Genomic DNA, 17,079 nt, shown 5'->3' with positions numbered 1-17,079 from the left:
GAGCAAACTCCACCAAAGACCGTTTGCTCTCAGTTGATCCCATTTTCTGCCTGTAACTTCCTAGCCTCTCCAAGCTCTCACCTCCAGGCTCTTGTGTCCATCCCCCTCTCCATTTCCTCTAGCTACAGGCCACTCCCAAGAAGCACTCTCTTCCCTACACAACTGGGATGAGTGGGCAGCACTTCGGTCACTCTCACTCTCAGCCCCCTGCTCCCTCTGCTCATTCTGACTCTGATGATGCCCACCTCTGGATCAATCTATTTTTATGCATCTCAGAATTCTGAGACTACACTGTTCAACTTCAGTTTGTGTTTCACTCCTGTTTGGCAAATCCTCTTCCTAAGTTTGGATCTGTTTATACTTTTCTCGATCTCCACCTCCTCAAGGCCCATAAGAATGGAGTAACCATTCTTATCCCCCTCCTTTAGCCACCTCCGAGTTAATGACCTTGCTTCCTACTCCACAGAGGTAAGTCACCATCACTCATGCACCAAAGACAGAAAGTAGGGTACAATCATGGACTCCTTTCCCTTTCTCAATGCAATATGTCCAGTCAGTTGCTTTTTCAAGTCATCTTAAAGTCTTTTTAGTAGATAATTAAAAATATTTAATCAAGTAATATAAAATTTTTTCTACAGCAAAATAATAACATACCTTACTAAAAGCCACATTCTACATTAAATACATTAAAATTTTGATACTTTTATAAATAAAATCATTTTAAATGGTAAATACATGATAAAATTTCTTTCATACATGGTTACTTATATAGTTCAACAACTGATTTTGAAAATATAAAAATGACATCCTCCTTTTAAAAAACATTTAACTTAATTTTACAAAATTATCAAAAGTTAAAAAGTGCTAGATATTTTTACATTGTTCCCCTTTTAAAGCAATTATAGCACATCAGATCTTTACAAAAAGATGAATGAGAGCATATGGCTTATACTATATTGCCTAAAAACGAAAACTTGAGACTATCTGGGCAGTGGGGAAGGCTGGGAAGGTGAGTTCAGTGCCAGGGAAGGCTGTCATCCGTGCAGAGCTGTTCCCCATCCTGGTTCTCAGAACTGTGAGATTCCTCCTTCCAGGCACCCTCCTCTTCCTAGGCTTACTGATTCCTAACTTTCAGTAGAAAAGGTTTCTGAAAGAATCTTGATATTTAAATCCTATAGCAATACTAAAACTATTCTAAAGACTGAGGCATTTCGCATTTGAATTTTATGCAAAAAGTCACAATCTAATTCCATATGAAGAGGACACTTGGTCTCATCACTTGATTTCATATCACTTGTCGAGGTAGGATAATTTTCTTCTTTCTCTGAAAACTGTCCTCACTATACAAATGGTGGTTGTACTGGAAAGGGCTCTAATGCCTTTTCTGCATTCTTCCAGTTGTGAAAATTCTCTCTGTACCAGTCAACTAATAGCAAAAAAAAAAAAAAAAAGAAGACAAAAATTAAAAATAAAACACTAAACACCAGTTAACCAACATTTACTGAGATCCTACTAAGTAAGAAAAATCCTACCCATCAGCTACTCAGATAATTTTACTCCGGTTCTTAAGAATCAGTCTTGACAAAGGGATGCCTCATGAAGAAAACAATTTGATTCTAACTAATCAATGTCTTTAATCGCAAAATGTTTCAATATCTAAAAATTTAGATTTAAAAATCAATTATTGTTTTCTTTTTAACTTTCAAAGTCCGTCAATACTGAATTTGTTGGCATAAGTGTTTAAGACATTCTAAAAATTCAGGGAGAAAGATAAGCTATTTGCACTGGTGTTAAAGTTACAGGAAAAAAATGTACTTTTTTGTTCATGTAAACATAGCAATACTGCATTATAGGCATAATAAGATGGCGTGACCTTCCTTCTGCTAATATGCAAAATTAGTTTATATGGCTATACTAACAGTAAAGGTTTTTTTAGTTAAAAAATGATAAATTATCTTTGAATTTGATTTTACAAATTCAATATAAGTACTGTGTCAAGCTCTTAGTGAAGACTTCTTTTCTACATATGAGTTTATCTTTTCTCATGAATACATTTTTAAACTGAACTTTAACTATATATAGATTTTATACACACTCAATGGCTATTTCTGCACATAGTAAATTTTATTTGTTTCTTTTTTTTTAAATTTTATTTGTTTCAATATAAAAAGACTTAAGACACTCAAAGACTGCAACTGCCTACATCTCATCAAATCTATGATGACACTGACCTTAAAATGGACCATTATTTTACGTACTACCAAGAAAGAAAGGAAGATGCAATAATAGTAAGACACTAGTGACTTTAAAACACACACCTTTAAAAGATGTGAAAAAAGTGAAAAGTTTGCACCTGAGAATCAGTGAACTAGGTTTCTGTCCTAGTAAGACATAGGAAGCCTGAGCAGAAGTCAGTGTGTGAAATTTAAGATGCTCAGGAAATATATTACTGTTGCTGGAAATACAGTAAATGTAACAACTTGAAAAGTGAAAATAATTTATCATGGCATTCTACCGAATTTATAGTGTTATAAAAGTAAATTACGTTTCCTTTAAATTTTTTCTGAATTTCCCTCTCCCCAAAAGGATCAATACATAACATACTTGTTTTCTTTATTCCTTCTTTCCAAGGCACTTTGGGTCTCCATCCTAAGCCCTGTATTTTTTCTGACTTCATTGGATATCTCATGTCATTGGTAGGTCTTAGAAAATAAAACAGATTTAAAATGACATTGTGGATATATATTTACAAATTTAAATACTCAGAGAAATAATGTGTGCCCATGAATCTTTTTTCCTTAAAAAAAAAAATGCATCCTGATGACATACTTTTATAGAAAAATAAAATACATGTAAAATAAAGTACATGTTTTAAAACATCATCTATAATCCCAGACACCTAACCCTCTCCATGGCTCGTCCTTTTCTGCTTTTAGCCACAATTTGGGTATGAAGGCAGTGCCTCATAAATGAATGTTTGATGAATGAATAAACACCCATAAACTTATTAGTGCTCTTATGTTTCACACCTTGGGTCAGGTACTTTATCTATGTTATAATAAAACCTTAAAATACTTCTGTAAATGAGATAGTATTATCCCTATTTCACTCTCGAGGAGACCTCAGACTTGGAGTAACTTTCTTTAAGTCACACAGCTAGTAAGCAGCAATGTCACACTTTATTTTTTTGACACATAATTAGGAAAAAATATTTTAGTGGAACTCTAAAGAGCGATAACACTAGTTTCTGGTTAAGTCTACTTATTTTAGAATTGTGTAAGGATCCAAGATTTCACAACCTTTCCCCAGTGTTTTAAGTTGTTACTTACCTATCATTAACATAATCCACCCAGGTTTCCATTTCAGACTCTGAACTGGTCTCTTTGATCTGTCAAAATGGAGAAGGCTTTTGAATCAACAATTATAAAATAAGACTAGAGAATAACAAAGGTATTCAAGAGCTGATTCAAAAGACAAGAAAAACAACCCCTTCAGGGCACCTGAGTAGCACAGTTACCGTATGACTCCTGATTTCTGCTCAGGTCACAATCTCAGGGTCCTGAGATCAAGCCCCATATTGTGCTCCACACTCAGTAGGGAGTCTGCTTGAAGATTCTCTCTCCTTCTCCCTCCCCCAACTTGTGCACACACTTTCTTTCTCTAAAATAAATAAATAAATCTTTAAAAAAGAAAAGAAAAAACAAAAACCCCTACAAAGTGGGGGAGACAGCTAAAATAAAGAGCATTTTAGTAAGACTTTCCATTCTTGGGCAGTTCGGGTGGCTCAGCCCGGGTGGCTCAGGTTTAATGCCGCCTTCAGCCCAGGGCCTAATCCTGGAGACCTGGGATTGAGTCCCACATCAGGCTCTCTGCATGGAGCCTGCTTCTCCCTCTGCCTGTGCCTCTGCCTCTCTCCCCCTCTATCTCTCTGTCTCTCTCATGAATAAATTAAATCTTAAAAAAAAAGTTTTTCCATGCTTTATAACCCACATTCCAACTGAAGCTCACAAAGAATACTCATTGCATAAACTAGGGGAGAAAATTAATTTTTTGACTCTTGGTTATTATTCAATGTGGTTTTATAATTTATAATAAGAAATATAAATTTGGTCTTATCCCTGTTCCTAAAACTGTTGGAATTTCCCAAGTGATGAGAGAGAGAGGTGTATTTTGCTACTTATAACAAGCCCCTTTTAAGCACACCAGAGTTAATGTTAAGTCCCTAAGGATGGGAGCTGGTTGCCAAGGAAACCGACCCTGTGCTTAGAGGGCTGGAGACTGAATTCATAACCAGTGGTCAATAATTTAACCAATCAAACCAATTTAATGAAATATCTATAAAAACAAAACAAAACATAACAATGGGGTTTGAAGAATATCTGAGCTGCTGAAAACTGGGAGGTGCTGGGAGGGTGATGTGCCCAGAGTGCACGGTCAATCCACACCTCTTCCCCATATCTTGTCCCATGCATCTCCAGAATCTGGCTGTCCCTGAGTTCTATCCTTTTCAATAAGCCAGTCATCTAGAAAATAAACTGTATTTCTCAATTCTGTGAGTCACTCCAGCTAAGTACCTCTGCTGTATAGTGAGTTGATCAGAAGCACAGGTGACAACCAGGTTTTGTAGTTGGCACCTGAAGCAGAGGATAGTCTTATTGGACTGAGCCTTTACTCATGGGATCTTTTTTTTTTTTTTAATTTATTTATTTATTTTTTAAGATTTATTTATTTGAGATAAAGATAGAGAGCAAGAAAGCACAAGCATCAGTGGGGTGAGGCAGAAGCAGACTCCCCACTGAGCAGGAATCCTGATGCAGGGCTCAATCCTGGGACTCTGGGATCATGACCTGAGCCAAAGGCAAATGCTTAACTGACTGAGCCATCCGGGTACCCCCAAAGCCTGGATGGGACCTGAAGCTATCTCCAGGCAGATAATGTCAAATTGAGTTAAATAATAGGCCACCCAGCTTGTCTCTGAGAATTTCTTGGTGTGGAAAACCCACATATTTGGAGTACAGAGTATCCTGAGAGTACTACTACTGTAAAGGAAAAGTATTTCCATATACCAAGTCTCCCTTTCTACTGAATCCTGAGACTGAGAATTGATGTTCATTAATACTTACATACACTCTTAACTATAATTACTTACATATCCTCAATCCTTAAGACTGGGACACACAGTTTTATATTTCTAACATTGAGGTATTTGTTGTAAGTATCTAAATTTCATGTTATAGGATTTTTATTTTTCTAAAAAGCTATTAGAAAGGACTGAATTAACTTCAAATAATGGCATATCTTCATCATGTACTTTTCATTTTTCTACTCATTCACCTTTCAATTGAGTAAATTGTAAATTGCTGATTTTGACTAAACAAGTGATTATGGCCAGTAATTTAGTGACAATTTTGAAAACACTACTCTTTTACAATATATACATACCAGTTGTATTAGTTCTTTGGCAAGCTGGAGAACTGACATTTCAAAATTGGTTCCGATGTTATAAATTTCACCTGGTTTTCCCTTCTTGAGGACAGTGAGAAATGCTTCTACTACATCAGTAGCATAAAGGAAATTTCTTGTTTGAAGTCCTGATCCATGAATGCAGCTAAAAAGATTAAATGAAACAGAATCATAAAGTATAAAAAGTAAGCTCTCTCAAACCAGGGTAACACAATGGCTGGGTACAATTCCAGAGAAGCCAATTCCCATGGAGAACCTAGAAATCTTTAACTGAAAACACAAATTCTTATGACTTTTCTAAATTTTATCCATAATTTTTAAATGACCTCCACATGTCCTACAGCATTCAGTAGGAAAGTGGCAAACATATAAATGACCCCTGAGAAATAAGTTATTCATCAATTTTCTACCTCAAGTTCATTTTGAAAAAATATACATAGCTCTGTGAATTAAATATATTAAATCCTTTGGAAAAGTAAAATTATATAGACAGATGTCAAATCTTAATGCTATAAATCAGAGTTCTAGGATATATTATTTAAGAATTGAAATTATTAAAAAAATTGAAATTATCCTAATAAGTATATTATAAAGATGAATAACAGAACATAGTTATTTTAAAAACCATCACATTGATTGTAGAAGGAATTTGTAAATTTGTGAAAACATTCAATTCTATGGCCTTCAACTCTTAAGACTTCATGATTTTCAAGACAGGCTGTCACCAATACTATCTACGTATCAGAAAAACATATGGGTACAAAGGTAAATAGTAACATACCATTTCCTGTTGTGTTGTAGCAAAGATATAAACTTTGGAATAACCTAAAAGAATATTTAAATATCATTTCAGACCTTGGAATTCACTCGTTAATACGAATCTAACTCATCATAAGATTAAAAGATTATGATTAATAAGAAATATATAAATTCTAATTCTTATCAGTTCAAGAAAAAAGCTATTATAATTTTGATAAGTTAAAGAACTCTAAGATAGCTTCTTATTTCACAAAAACAAGGTATATGCTGGACAAATATAAAGACAAAATGATACAAATAGTGTACAGATTCAGAAAAAGTCTTCATGAACAGTTTGGTCTCTTTGCAAAAGTCCACCTTGGGTTTCCTAAGGGCAGGAATCATATCCTACTTATTGCTTTGCATACAGCACCTAATCAATCATGCTCGTGAAATTAATAAAAAGTAAATTCCAGTGCTATTGAATTCAAAGAAAAGTTACGTTAAACAGGGTGAGATATAATATTAAATTGAAAGATACTGCTCAAATTAAGCAAAGTAGATATTAAGACCAGTAGATCATGATGAGGCCTTTCTTTGGGCAGAGATAAAAGCAACCAGCTGGAAAGTGAAAAACCCTATCTCTAAATTTTTAGGCACAGAAGGCAATGGTTACTTAAAATTAGGCTTAATGATATAGAACCAACTGCACAGTTGGTTCAGCCTTTTAGCTATATTTCTTTATTCACCACTTGTTACTACTTTCTAGAAGATATTCAGGCCAGCAACAATAAAGACAGGAAGACAAATGTCTATATAAGCTTCCTGCATGACTCTCTGACTAGCTCTTAATTTTCTTGACTGCAAAGGAAGAGTTTTCAGCAACACAACAGGAGTGATGGGAATGTGCTGTAGTGCTTTGGAATCCTGAAAAGCACCAGGTATGTCCACATTATCATCTCACTGGATCCTTCAAAATCCCTTCAGATTATTTTCATTATCCCCAATTTAAAAATGGTGCTCCAAGGACCTAAGGTCACACCAGCTGGTGTCAGGTTGAGACTTGAACTCAGGTCTTCAGACTCTAAACCTCATGAGATTTGCACATGGCCTATACGGCACTTATAATTATGTATAATTACAGCAGAAATTATTCCAAACAAATAACTAAAGAGAGATTATCCTAAATAATGAGAAGCTACAATTTGCTGAAATACACTATGGATGCACAAGTAGAATATACCTTTTCTGGATACTGATGTGGTCCGTAAACATTACTGCTTCGTGTGATGACAGCTGGAAACTTAGAGAGTACTCAACGTTAATGCAATAAGAGGTCCAATTGTAATGGTTTTCTAAACATAGTCCTAAAAGATGGGCACTTGCAGCTAAATAACTCCACACACCTTAAGGACAGAAGCAAAGAGGTTTTTTTTTTTTTTTTTCCCCCGATGTAAGGTTCCTGAAAATACGGGAGAGGATAGGATTTAGAGAAAGGCAGAGGCTCCTAAAAGGAGGAAGAAGAATATTTTCTTTCCTGGGACCAGGGCAGGATCAATATAGATGGGTGTGGTTTAATTAGGTTTGATAGTAGAAAATTAAAGGAATTTCTACCCGATGACTTCAGAGACTACATCTTGGACCTTAGGTTTGGTTATATGTTAAACTTTAAGGGCAGCCCTGGTGGCTCAGTGGTTTAGTGCTGCCTTTGGCCCAGGGCGTGATCCTGGAGACCCAGGATCGAGTCCCACGTCGGGCTCCCTGCATGGAGCCTGCTCCTCTCTCTGCCTGTGTCTCTGCGCCTCTCTCTCTCTCTCTCTCTCTATGAATAAATAAATAAAATCTTTAAAAATAAATAAATATATAAATAAACTTCAAGATGTCTTTCTTTGAAGCACCAACTCCAGCTGTAATACTCTATGCACCGCGTAAATAAGAAAATATATATGGAATGTTGTTAATGCTAACTTGGGAGTTTTATCATCTAAGTCAAAAGAAAAATGATCCAAGAGGTTCTGAAATGAGTTCTTACTTTATATCGTTCCCAATAAGACTGTACAAAACACTCAGCAGCTGCTTTAGATGATGCATAAGGATTTGTAGGCTGTTTGGGTGAAGATTCATCAAATTCCTAATTTTAAAAAAGATGTATTAAAAATATATTTTATGCATAGTTTCTAAGCAGAAAAATCAGAAAACATATTACAAATTTGATATATTATTATATGTTGAAAAACATTTACTGAACCCCAACCATGTCCCTGGCATTTTTCTAAGCATTTTTATATAGTAGCATTCATAACAACCCTATAAGACAAGCAGAGAGAACAGCAAGTGCAAAGGTCCTGGGACAGAAGTGTGTCCAAAGGAACTGCAAGGAGGTCTGTGTGAGGGAAGAGAAATGGAAGATGAGGCCGGAAAGCTAGAGGGAGGCCAGAACACGTAGAACCCTGAAGGCCAGTGTAAAAATATGAACAGGTTTTGAGCAGAGTAATGTCATTATCTGACTTCTATTTTAAAAATCATCCTGGCTGTGGTGTCGCATCTGATGTAGGGTGACAAAAGTACAAAAAGAAAAAAGTTCGCCTCATAAAAATTGCAAAGAGAATTGAGAATAACTTTTTCTCACAGGTAGGGCTGGATATTGAGGAGAAGTAGTCAGGGTCTGCTTTTTTTCATTATAAGTTTTTTTAAGCTGCTTGATTTTTGTCACTATGTATGCGTTTAGGTAAAAACATAGAACAGAATGAGGTCACTCATTGAAAACAGTGACTATGAAAAATATAGAGGAGAATAGAGACATCTTTTGCATAAAAAGTACAATATATACAAATGATTAAAAAAGGAGAACAGATTCCAGTTTCTACAATAATTTCACATTCATTCCTTGACATTCCAATGTTTCTCAAGTGAGCAAGAGAAAGGTGAGCAAGGCATATATACATCTTCTAAACTTACCTTATCAAGACTGCCTCCATATACTTCATCTGTGCTAACATAAATAAACTTCTCCACTCTGGCTTCATGAGCAGCACTTACCAAAACATGAGTGCCATAGACATTAACATACGTAAATTCAAAGGCACGTACAAATGAAAGATCTAAAAAAAGAGAAAAAGCTAGAACACTTCCACTCAAGAGACAAAACAAATATCGAACAGTAGACTCAGCTTTAAGGAAAGCTCTATTCACTTCTCTTCATTTGCCACAACTACAATAATTAAAAAAAAAAAAATAACAAAAACACACTGCTCTTTATGCTTTAAGCCTAAATTATAAAGTACCTGCAAATTCTTAGAACCTAGAAAACTATCAGTGCTAAATTTGCAAGAAAAACTTTTTTTAATTCTAAAAAGAAAAAAACAATACATCTAAATTTAAAATGTTCTTAAATTTAAAACTCGAAACTTCTAGTTCCTACTAATAGGCGTTCTTAAATTTAAAACTTGAAACTTCTAATTCAGATCATTCTGTTATTGCCAAAAACATAATAAATGCTGGATAAATTATTTTTAAAATAAATTTACTTTGAAAAATAGATTCTCTATAATCCAAGAATGAGAGGAACTTTACTAAATATGGTTCAAAATCCAAAAGCAAAAGGGAAAAAAAATGATGAATTGAACTATGCAAATCTCTTGCTTTTAGAAAAAACAAACCAAAAAATCTAAAAAAGTAAAAAGACAAATGACAAACTGAGATGATTATTTGAACTTATCAGAAACAAAGGGCTAAATATTTAATCTACAAAGAAGTTATAAAAAACAAAAAGGAACAACCCTATAGTAAATGGATAAGAAACATAAACCAACAGTTTAGACAAGAAATACAAAGATCCTTAGGCTTAAGATACCCAGCCTCAATTATAATAAGGAAAATCCAAAATGAAAACTCATCAGATTGGCAAAAATTTAAAAATTTGACAATAACTTCTTCTGTTGGTGAGGCTACAGGGAAAGCTACCTTATACATGAGGAGTTAAGAATGCAGTGTTTTCAACCCCTAGGGAATGAGATTTCTCAATATCTACACAAATTACATATGCTTTTACCCCTTAACCCTGGTTATTGGGCTGAACTATGTTCCCCCAAAATTCATGATGGAGCCCTAACCCAAATATAGGATGTGCCTATGAAGAGGTGATTAAATAAAAATAAGGCCATTCCAGTAAGCCCTAATCCAATGTAACTAGTAGCCTTCAAAGAAGAAATGTTGACACAAAAAGAAACACTAGGGATGCACCGAGGAAAAACTGTGAGGACACAGTGAGAAAGTGGCCGTGTGCAAGCCAAGGAGAGAAGCTTGAGAAGAAACCAACCCTGCTGGCACTCGGATTTCCAGCCTCCAGAACTAAGAGCAATAAATTTCTGTTGCTTAAGTCCCCTAGTCCATGGTATTTTGTTACCGTAGCCCCAGCAAACTGATCTATCTTGAATTCCTTCTTCTAGGAATCTCTACCGAACATCAATTGACAAATATACAAAAGGACACAGGCATGAAGCCATCCACTGCAGTGCTATTTAAATAGCAAAATGCAGGAAATAAACACAAATGTAGGACATCTACACAGTGGAGTATACAACAATAAAAAGGGATGAGGAATAGCTCTATATTCTGTTATAGAATAATCTCCTAAATATGCTGTAGAGAAGACTAAGGAAAATTATAATTTTTAACTCCGGTAATAAGGCAGTAATACTAACTAATGTTAACTAGTTACATTAGTAATAGTAACTAATGTTACTAAGTTAGTAATACTAACTAACTAATGAGGACTCAGCAACATTCTATATTTTGTTTAGGTGATGGCCATATGGGTATTCACATCTATCATTTTTTTTTTAAGATTTTATTTATTTATTCATGAGAGACACAGAAAGACAGGCAGAGGCACAGGCAGAGGGAGAAGCGGGCTCCATGCAAGGAGCCCGACGTGGGATTTGATCCCAGGACCCCGGGATCTCGCCCTGAGCTGAAGGCAGATGCTCAACCGCTGGGCCACCCAGGTATCTCTCACATCATCATTATTCATCTAGCTTTACTTCTAAATTCTTCTTAATGTATGATATTTTTCACAATATTAAATGTTAGACAATTAGAAGATATCCCAGATGCACAAAACAAAAAACTAATATTATATTGTTCAACTGTGTATCCACCACCCAGTTTAAAAAAAAAAAAAATTAAGTTGAAGGCACATCTCCCCAGAAGTAATCATTATATTGAATTTGGTTAAACTCAAAGTTTTTAAGATAGAATTTAAGGTTATATTTCAATCTATATTAATAAAAGTGGAAAAGCACCCTGTTTTTCTGGTAGAGCATGGTATGTATTCATTCAAAGACCTATTAAGTCCCTGCTTGTTTTAAGTTCAACACTGTACTTTGATTTATGGAAAAAATTTTGCCCATCATAACTGTAACATAAAACAGTGCTTACCTACATGTGTTTGTGCAGCAAAATGTAGTACTATATCTATTTTCTCTGTTTCAAAAAGCAGTTTCACAAAGTGAGAATTACATATGTCACCCTATATGAAAAGCAAACAGGAAAAAGTGAAGTTTCTCTGAGCACTCCCATTTGTAATAACCATTTTACTACATGAACCAAAACAACTATAAAAAAAATTAATCCCCACCACCTGCTTTAATAGAGAATACTTGAAAATTGAACCAAAGGGTAAAATAAATATAGTAATGATGTATTTCTCCACTATTCTAGGATATAAGATACTCAACTCAAAGTACTTTTTTGCAAATATGTCTTTAAAACAGTATTTTATTGAGCACCAAACCAGCACTAAGAACTGTGCTAGCTTTTTCCCATAATATTCTTGCCAACCTAAGGTCATATTAACAGGAAATTTTTTTTTAGTTAGTTTTTTTGTTTATTTATTTATTTATTTATGATAGACATAGAAAGAGAGAGAGAGAGAGGCAGAGACATAGGAGGAGGGAGAAGCAGGCTCCATGCAGGGAGCCCGACGTGGGACTCGATCCTGGGACTCCAGGATAGCACCCTGGGCCAAAGGCAGGTGCTAAACGGCTGAGCCACCCAGGGATCCCTACAGGAAATTTTTTAAACATATTTTTTAAAGTTTGAGGTAACCATTATTACAATATACTTAAAGTTAAGTGTAACAATTACATTGACATTTAAAAAAATATGTTTCACCACAACTAAGTGAATTTATGAGAACTTTTGATGTTATATGTACGTTTCATCTTCCTAAAAATGTGTATTCTCAACAATTCTTTGGTGACTGAAATACTTTCATATAGAAGAACAGAATTATAAAATGTTTGCTCAGTATATTCTTTACAGTTTGTGGTGAAAAAGACAGTTCATAGAGTATCTTCTTTAAAAAATCATAAATCATGAGTTAATTTCATTTGACATTAAAATTTCCCTTTGTAATGATCTGGCGCCCTGGTTTATACTTTAGACTCTTCTAAGTGTGCCTAGTAAGAATCAGCCTTCCGGAGCCAATCAATCCACCTTCATTGAAGAAGATTATCCCATGGGCTGCCCGGTGAGCTTTCTGGCTATTGCCTGCCCTCAGTAAAACTCCCCTTTATACCAATCTCTTTAAATCCCAGCAAGGCCTCAGTAAGAAGGCTAGGGAGGACCTACAAATCATGAAGCATGTAAGTTCAATCAGCTACCTATGGATCTGCCAAGGCACCAAATATCACATGCAGCTTTATAGTGGTATTAGTCTTAAAGCAGCTTTCTCTAAAGCACGTGGTACTTTTGGAAATTAAAAGGTCTTTTATAAGCATGTTTTCTAACCCCACATTACACAAGCTTGCAAAGTAGAAAGACAGAATGTCTAAATGAATGGCTAAAGAGGCACAGTATAATAATTACATAATTATAAGAAAATTTTCATACCTGTATAAATTTGTAGTTTTGTTTGTTAGAAATGGTTTCAAGATTCTTCAGGCTTGCACAGTAATCCAGCTTAAAATAAGTGAGGAAGAGAGAGAGAAACAACACAGAAAGTGATAATAGCTTTTCCTATAAAATATCAAGTTATTTTAAGGACTACAAATGTTCTGATTGTAATACAAAAACATGTCTTCTTAAAGTGTTTCCTCTTTGTGTTTTTAGGAGTCGCTGATAGCTTAAAAAGTAAATAACAAAAGCCATGTAATTTTGTTATCTTTTCAAAATACAAAAAATTACGTTTAGAAACCCTTCCTTTAAAAAATTTCTCTGCCCAGGCTGCCCCTAGCCATCAGAAAGGGTACCATTTCTTACTGCAAAGAAATTGGTATGCAAAAAACAATTGCACCTGTGTTATGCATATTATAACTCATTATACTGTTTCCTGGGCTAATTGTTGGTAAATTTCTGTACAGGTGAGGAGAAAAATTACTGTCCATGAGAGTAAGGCATGCAAGAATTGATAAGACCTACAGATTATTCTGTCTATAGATTTTTACTATTATATTTTATGAAATTAAGGTAACTAATTGCATCTTGTGCTTAAAATAAAAAATCCAGTGATTACCAATCATGGCATTCAGAATCTCCAGGGAGACTTCAATTATTACAGAAAAATCCTTAAAACTAAATTAGTTTCAAATTAAGAAATATGTAATTTTCCAGGAGGTGGCAGTTATAAAATCAAATCATCTAATAATAAAATCAAATAATCAGAGTATCCCAAACTCCAGAAAAAGGTTCATAATCACAAGATTACACTAAATATTGAACTCAGGGTTGAAATTTTTCTTTTTTTTGGGGGGGGGGTTGAAATTTTTCTTTTGGTAAAAATACTGCACTTAAAGCCTTTACTTAATGGGCTATCATAATGAAAAACTTTAAAAAGACTAAGTACAGCATGATCACATGACTATGTAGGCCTCTAAGTTGCTAAAATGACTAAATGAAACACTGAAATAACAGCATGATAAGATTCTAATACTTTAAAAAAAATATCAGTGCTTGAAGCTCATTTTTATAAAACTCACCTTGTCTAGATTTATGATCATATAGTTTGGATAATCTTCTACTAAAGAGACAATCACATGTGATGCGCTTTAAGGAAAAAAGTGCTCTTGTTAGTAGAAAATTTAACCTTTTCCCTAAATTCTTAACATTTCCTAAATATTACCATATGCTATTAGGAAACTATTCAAAGATACCTTTAAGTTTCAGCAAAATAACAGAAATAACATAACTACATTGAATATGCTCCCTCCCCTGCCCTTTTACTAACTTTCTCAACATAATAAATAGTCAGTATTGATGCACCGATATTCTTTTGCATTGTGGGGAAAAGAGAATTTACTGGTTCTGGGTACAAGAAAAAAAATAGTCTAACCAAATAATTTTGTCCACATGTGCTTTGAGTGTGGGAGTGAAGCAGGATGATAAATACCATGGGTGGTGGTCAGTACAAACATACTGAAATTATAACATATCCTTTAAGAGACTGTAGGTATAACTGCAAAAATTAATTAGTCTGAGCACAGGAGTTGCCTATGTTCACAGTAACCCTACTGCAATTGCTATCTCTTGGTACAAGAATTTGGTGATGTAAACTACAACCCTCAGGGAAGTTCTAGATTAAATCTAGGTTTCCAAAGCTAATAATAGCTGAGGCCATCCGGAGCTGGAGAGCCATGGTGGCTCCTGGGTTTCTGAGGACCTTGAAGTGGAACCACAGGCATGACTCAGTGAGATGATCCGTCATTCAGGTTTTCTCATATACACAACATTGGGTTCTCAGGAACAAGGGCTGCCTCTGACCAAATTATCAACTCAGAGTTTGTACTTGACAGCCCTTTCACAGCATTTTCTGGGACTTGCCCTTTCAGGACCATCCCTCTCACACCCTTTTATGCCCACACCCCTCTTCACATTCGGTAAACCAACCTTGCCTGCCTGGTACCCTCCTTATTGTAGGATTTGAAAGGGTGATTTAATGTGCTCAGAGGGGAGGTGATTCCCATGTTCGTCTTTCACTAGACATTGCGAGTTTCCTGTTGCTACCTGTGTATTCATCCATTCGGTAACTACTGAACACCTCTGTTAAACAAGCCAGGCATTCTTATAGATGCTTAATGAACAAGAGTCTCTGCTCCCATCCAATTTACATTCTAGAGTAGAGATGCAGGCAGTAAGTAAGTAAACACTAATACACAATATAATTGTGGGTGGTGATTAGTACGTTAGTCGGGAAAGGGGCTATTTTATCTAGGATAGCCAGGTAACGCCTGTCCCAGGAGGCTGTATCTCAGTAACCATCAAACTAAGTGATATAAGCGGCCTAACCAAAGGGGAAGCAAGTGCAAAGGCCTCAAGTCAGGGGGAATGGGCTTCATCTGTTCCAGAAACTCCAAAAAGAGGTGGAATGTCAGACCAGGTTGGAAAACCAGGGCCTGGACACTTGAGTCTTCTTAGATATGCTAAAGAGTTTTGGTTTTATTCTAAGTTTGACAGGAACCACTGGGGTAAAACTCCATGCACTTATTTACTTAATAAACACTGACTTCTGTGTGCAGAACAGATTTTAAGGGAACAAGAGGGGAAGCAGTATGACCAACAGGAAGCTACAATGGTAATCTAGGCAGAAGAAGACAGTAACGTGGACTAGGATAGGAGCGGGTGTAGAAGTATTCACTTCGGATGCAGTGAAATAGGACTTACTGATTGCATGTGGGTGTGAGAGGGAAGGAGGCATCACACATCTAGTCCAGGTCAAAGCACCATAACAGGGTTTTGTTTTTGTTTTTTTTTTAAACCCGCTAAATAAAAGAATGTCCTACCATAATCCAAAAATCGTTTCTTGGAGCTTATACGTACAAGGCCTGTGCATGGAAGGGGCGGGCTGGAGGGTGGGGCAGTCGGTGAAAGCTTACTGCAACCTGGGTGCACTCAGAAGAGTGTCAGGTGCATCCCCGGCCAGGTAAGAGGGCGGGTGTCACTACAGCACCGTGGCTTCGGGTGGGAGGCATCTTAAAGAAGCCGCAGTTTCAAAGCAACCAAGTCCTCGCAGGCGCGGGTGGGAGAAGAAGGTAGGCTGATCCCCGGCGTGCGTTAAGACCCACCCCGTATCAGAACCGCCCCCCCCCCCAAGCTGGTTTCAAGTTTCCAAGAGCAAGCAGGGGCGCAGGAAAAGGCTGGGGTCTCTGGGGAGCCACTAGTCGGCCAGCGGCGCCGTTACCTACATGAAACCAGCACCCCCGGTCACCAGGAGCCGCTTCGCAAAGCTGCTGGGAGGACCCAAGGGCTCCGCCCGGCCTGCAGCCGACATCTCCCAGCTCAGCTGTGCCCGGCGGCGTAAAGCGCCAGCTCCGTACCCCGCAGGGAAGGTCCACCGCGACTTTTCGCGACACGTCTCGCCGCCGGGACACGTCAGTGGGGCCCGCGGCAGCCGCTTCCGGAGCCTGGCCGGCTTGTCCCCGCCCACTGGCGGGCGGGGCGGGGCCCTGGAGTGCGCGGGCGGTGCTGGGCTACTGCGCCTGCGCAGCTCTGCTCCGCCCACACCTGGCCCGCGGGGCGCAATCGGGGTGGCCGGGAAGCGGGGTCCTGGAACGTTTTGTAAGTGACACCAGTATAGATGAGGCTTTACCTAGATACGCGGATGGTCGGAGTTAGGAATGATTGCCTTCTTTTCCTTCTTGCACTGAAAACCGTCTCCACAGTGGACTCGCGAATTGAGCTGGGAACTCCAGGGGTTGTCTGGTTGCAAAATGTGGAAGCGGGAGGTTGCAATTGCAAAATGCCTTTTGCTTTGTGGTGGACATTGTTAGCGACAACGCAGGCTGCTGGCAATCGTGGTACAGATGCTCCCTAGTTCCTGCCCTAACTATTCTGGTTCGTGCCCACTCTGCCCCAGCCTGCCTGCCCGCCTTGTCTCTCCTT

The 17,079-nt window shown here is 37.1% G+C and overlaps 1 protein-coding gene across 2 annotated transcripts; it reads right to left on the bottom strand.

The window, feature by feature from the left end:
- Window positions 1-583: 583 nt before the first annotated feature.
- On the bottom strand, window positions 584-16,706 carry TGDS (TDP-glucose 4,6-dehydratase). 2 transcript variants are annotated; one of them, XM_077855186.1, is made up of 12 exons: window positions 16,515-16,706; window positions 14,181-14,247; window positions 13,096-13,164; window positions 11,641-11,731; window positions 9,160-9,302; window positions 8,234-8,332; window positions 7,445-7,504; window positions 6,245-6,288; window positions 5,443-5,608; window positions 3,330-3,388; window positions 2,605-2,702; window positions 584-1,426 (listed from the first exon to the last, which is right to left on the bottom strand). In XM_077855186.1, exons 2-12 carry the CDS (start codon window positions 14,199-14,201, stop codon window positions 1,341-1,343), a joined length of 936 nt encoding a protein of 311 aa, XP_077711312.1. In that variant the 5' UTR covers window positions 14,202-14,247; window positions 16,515-16,706; the 3' UTR covers window positions 584-1,340. The 2 variants fall into 2 exon arrangements, with proteins under 2 accessions (XP_077711312.1, XP_077711311.1); XM_077855185.1 differs by having other exon boundaries at window positions 16,383-16,604.
- Between the last annotated feature and the right edge of the window lie 373 nt (window positions 16,707-17,079).

This window comes from Canis aureus, chromosome 17 (genome assembly GCF_053574225.1).
Source record: "Canis aureus isolate CA01 chromosome 17, VMU_Caureus_v.1.0, whole genome shotgun sequence".
In the NCBI taxonomy this organism is placed as follows: domain Eukaryota; kingdom Metazoa; phylum Chordata; class Mammalia; order Carnivora; family Canidae; genus Canis; species Canis aureus.
Note: the sequence above shows the minus strand (reverse complement) of the source record. Positions and strands in the feature narration are given on the sequence as shown.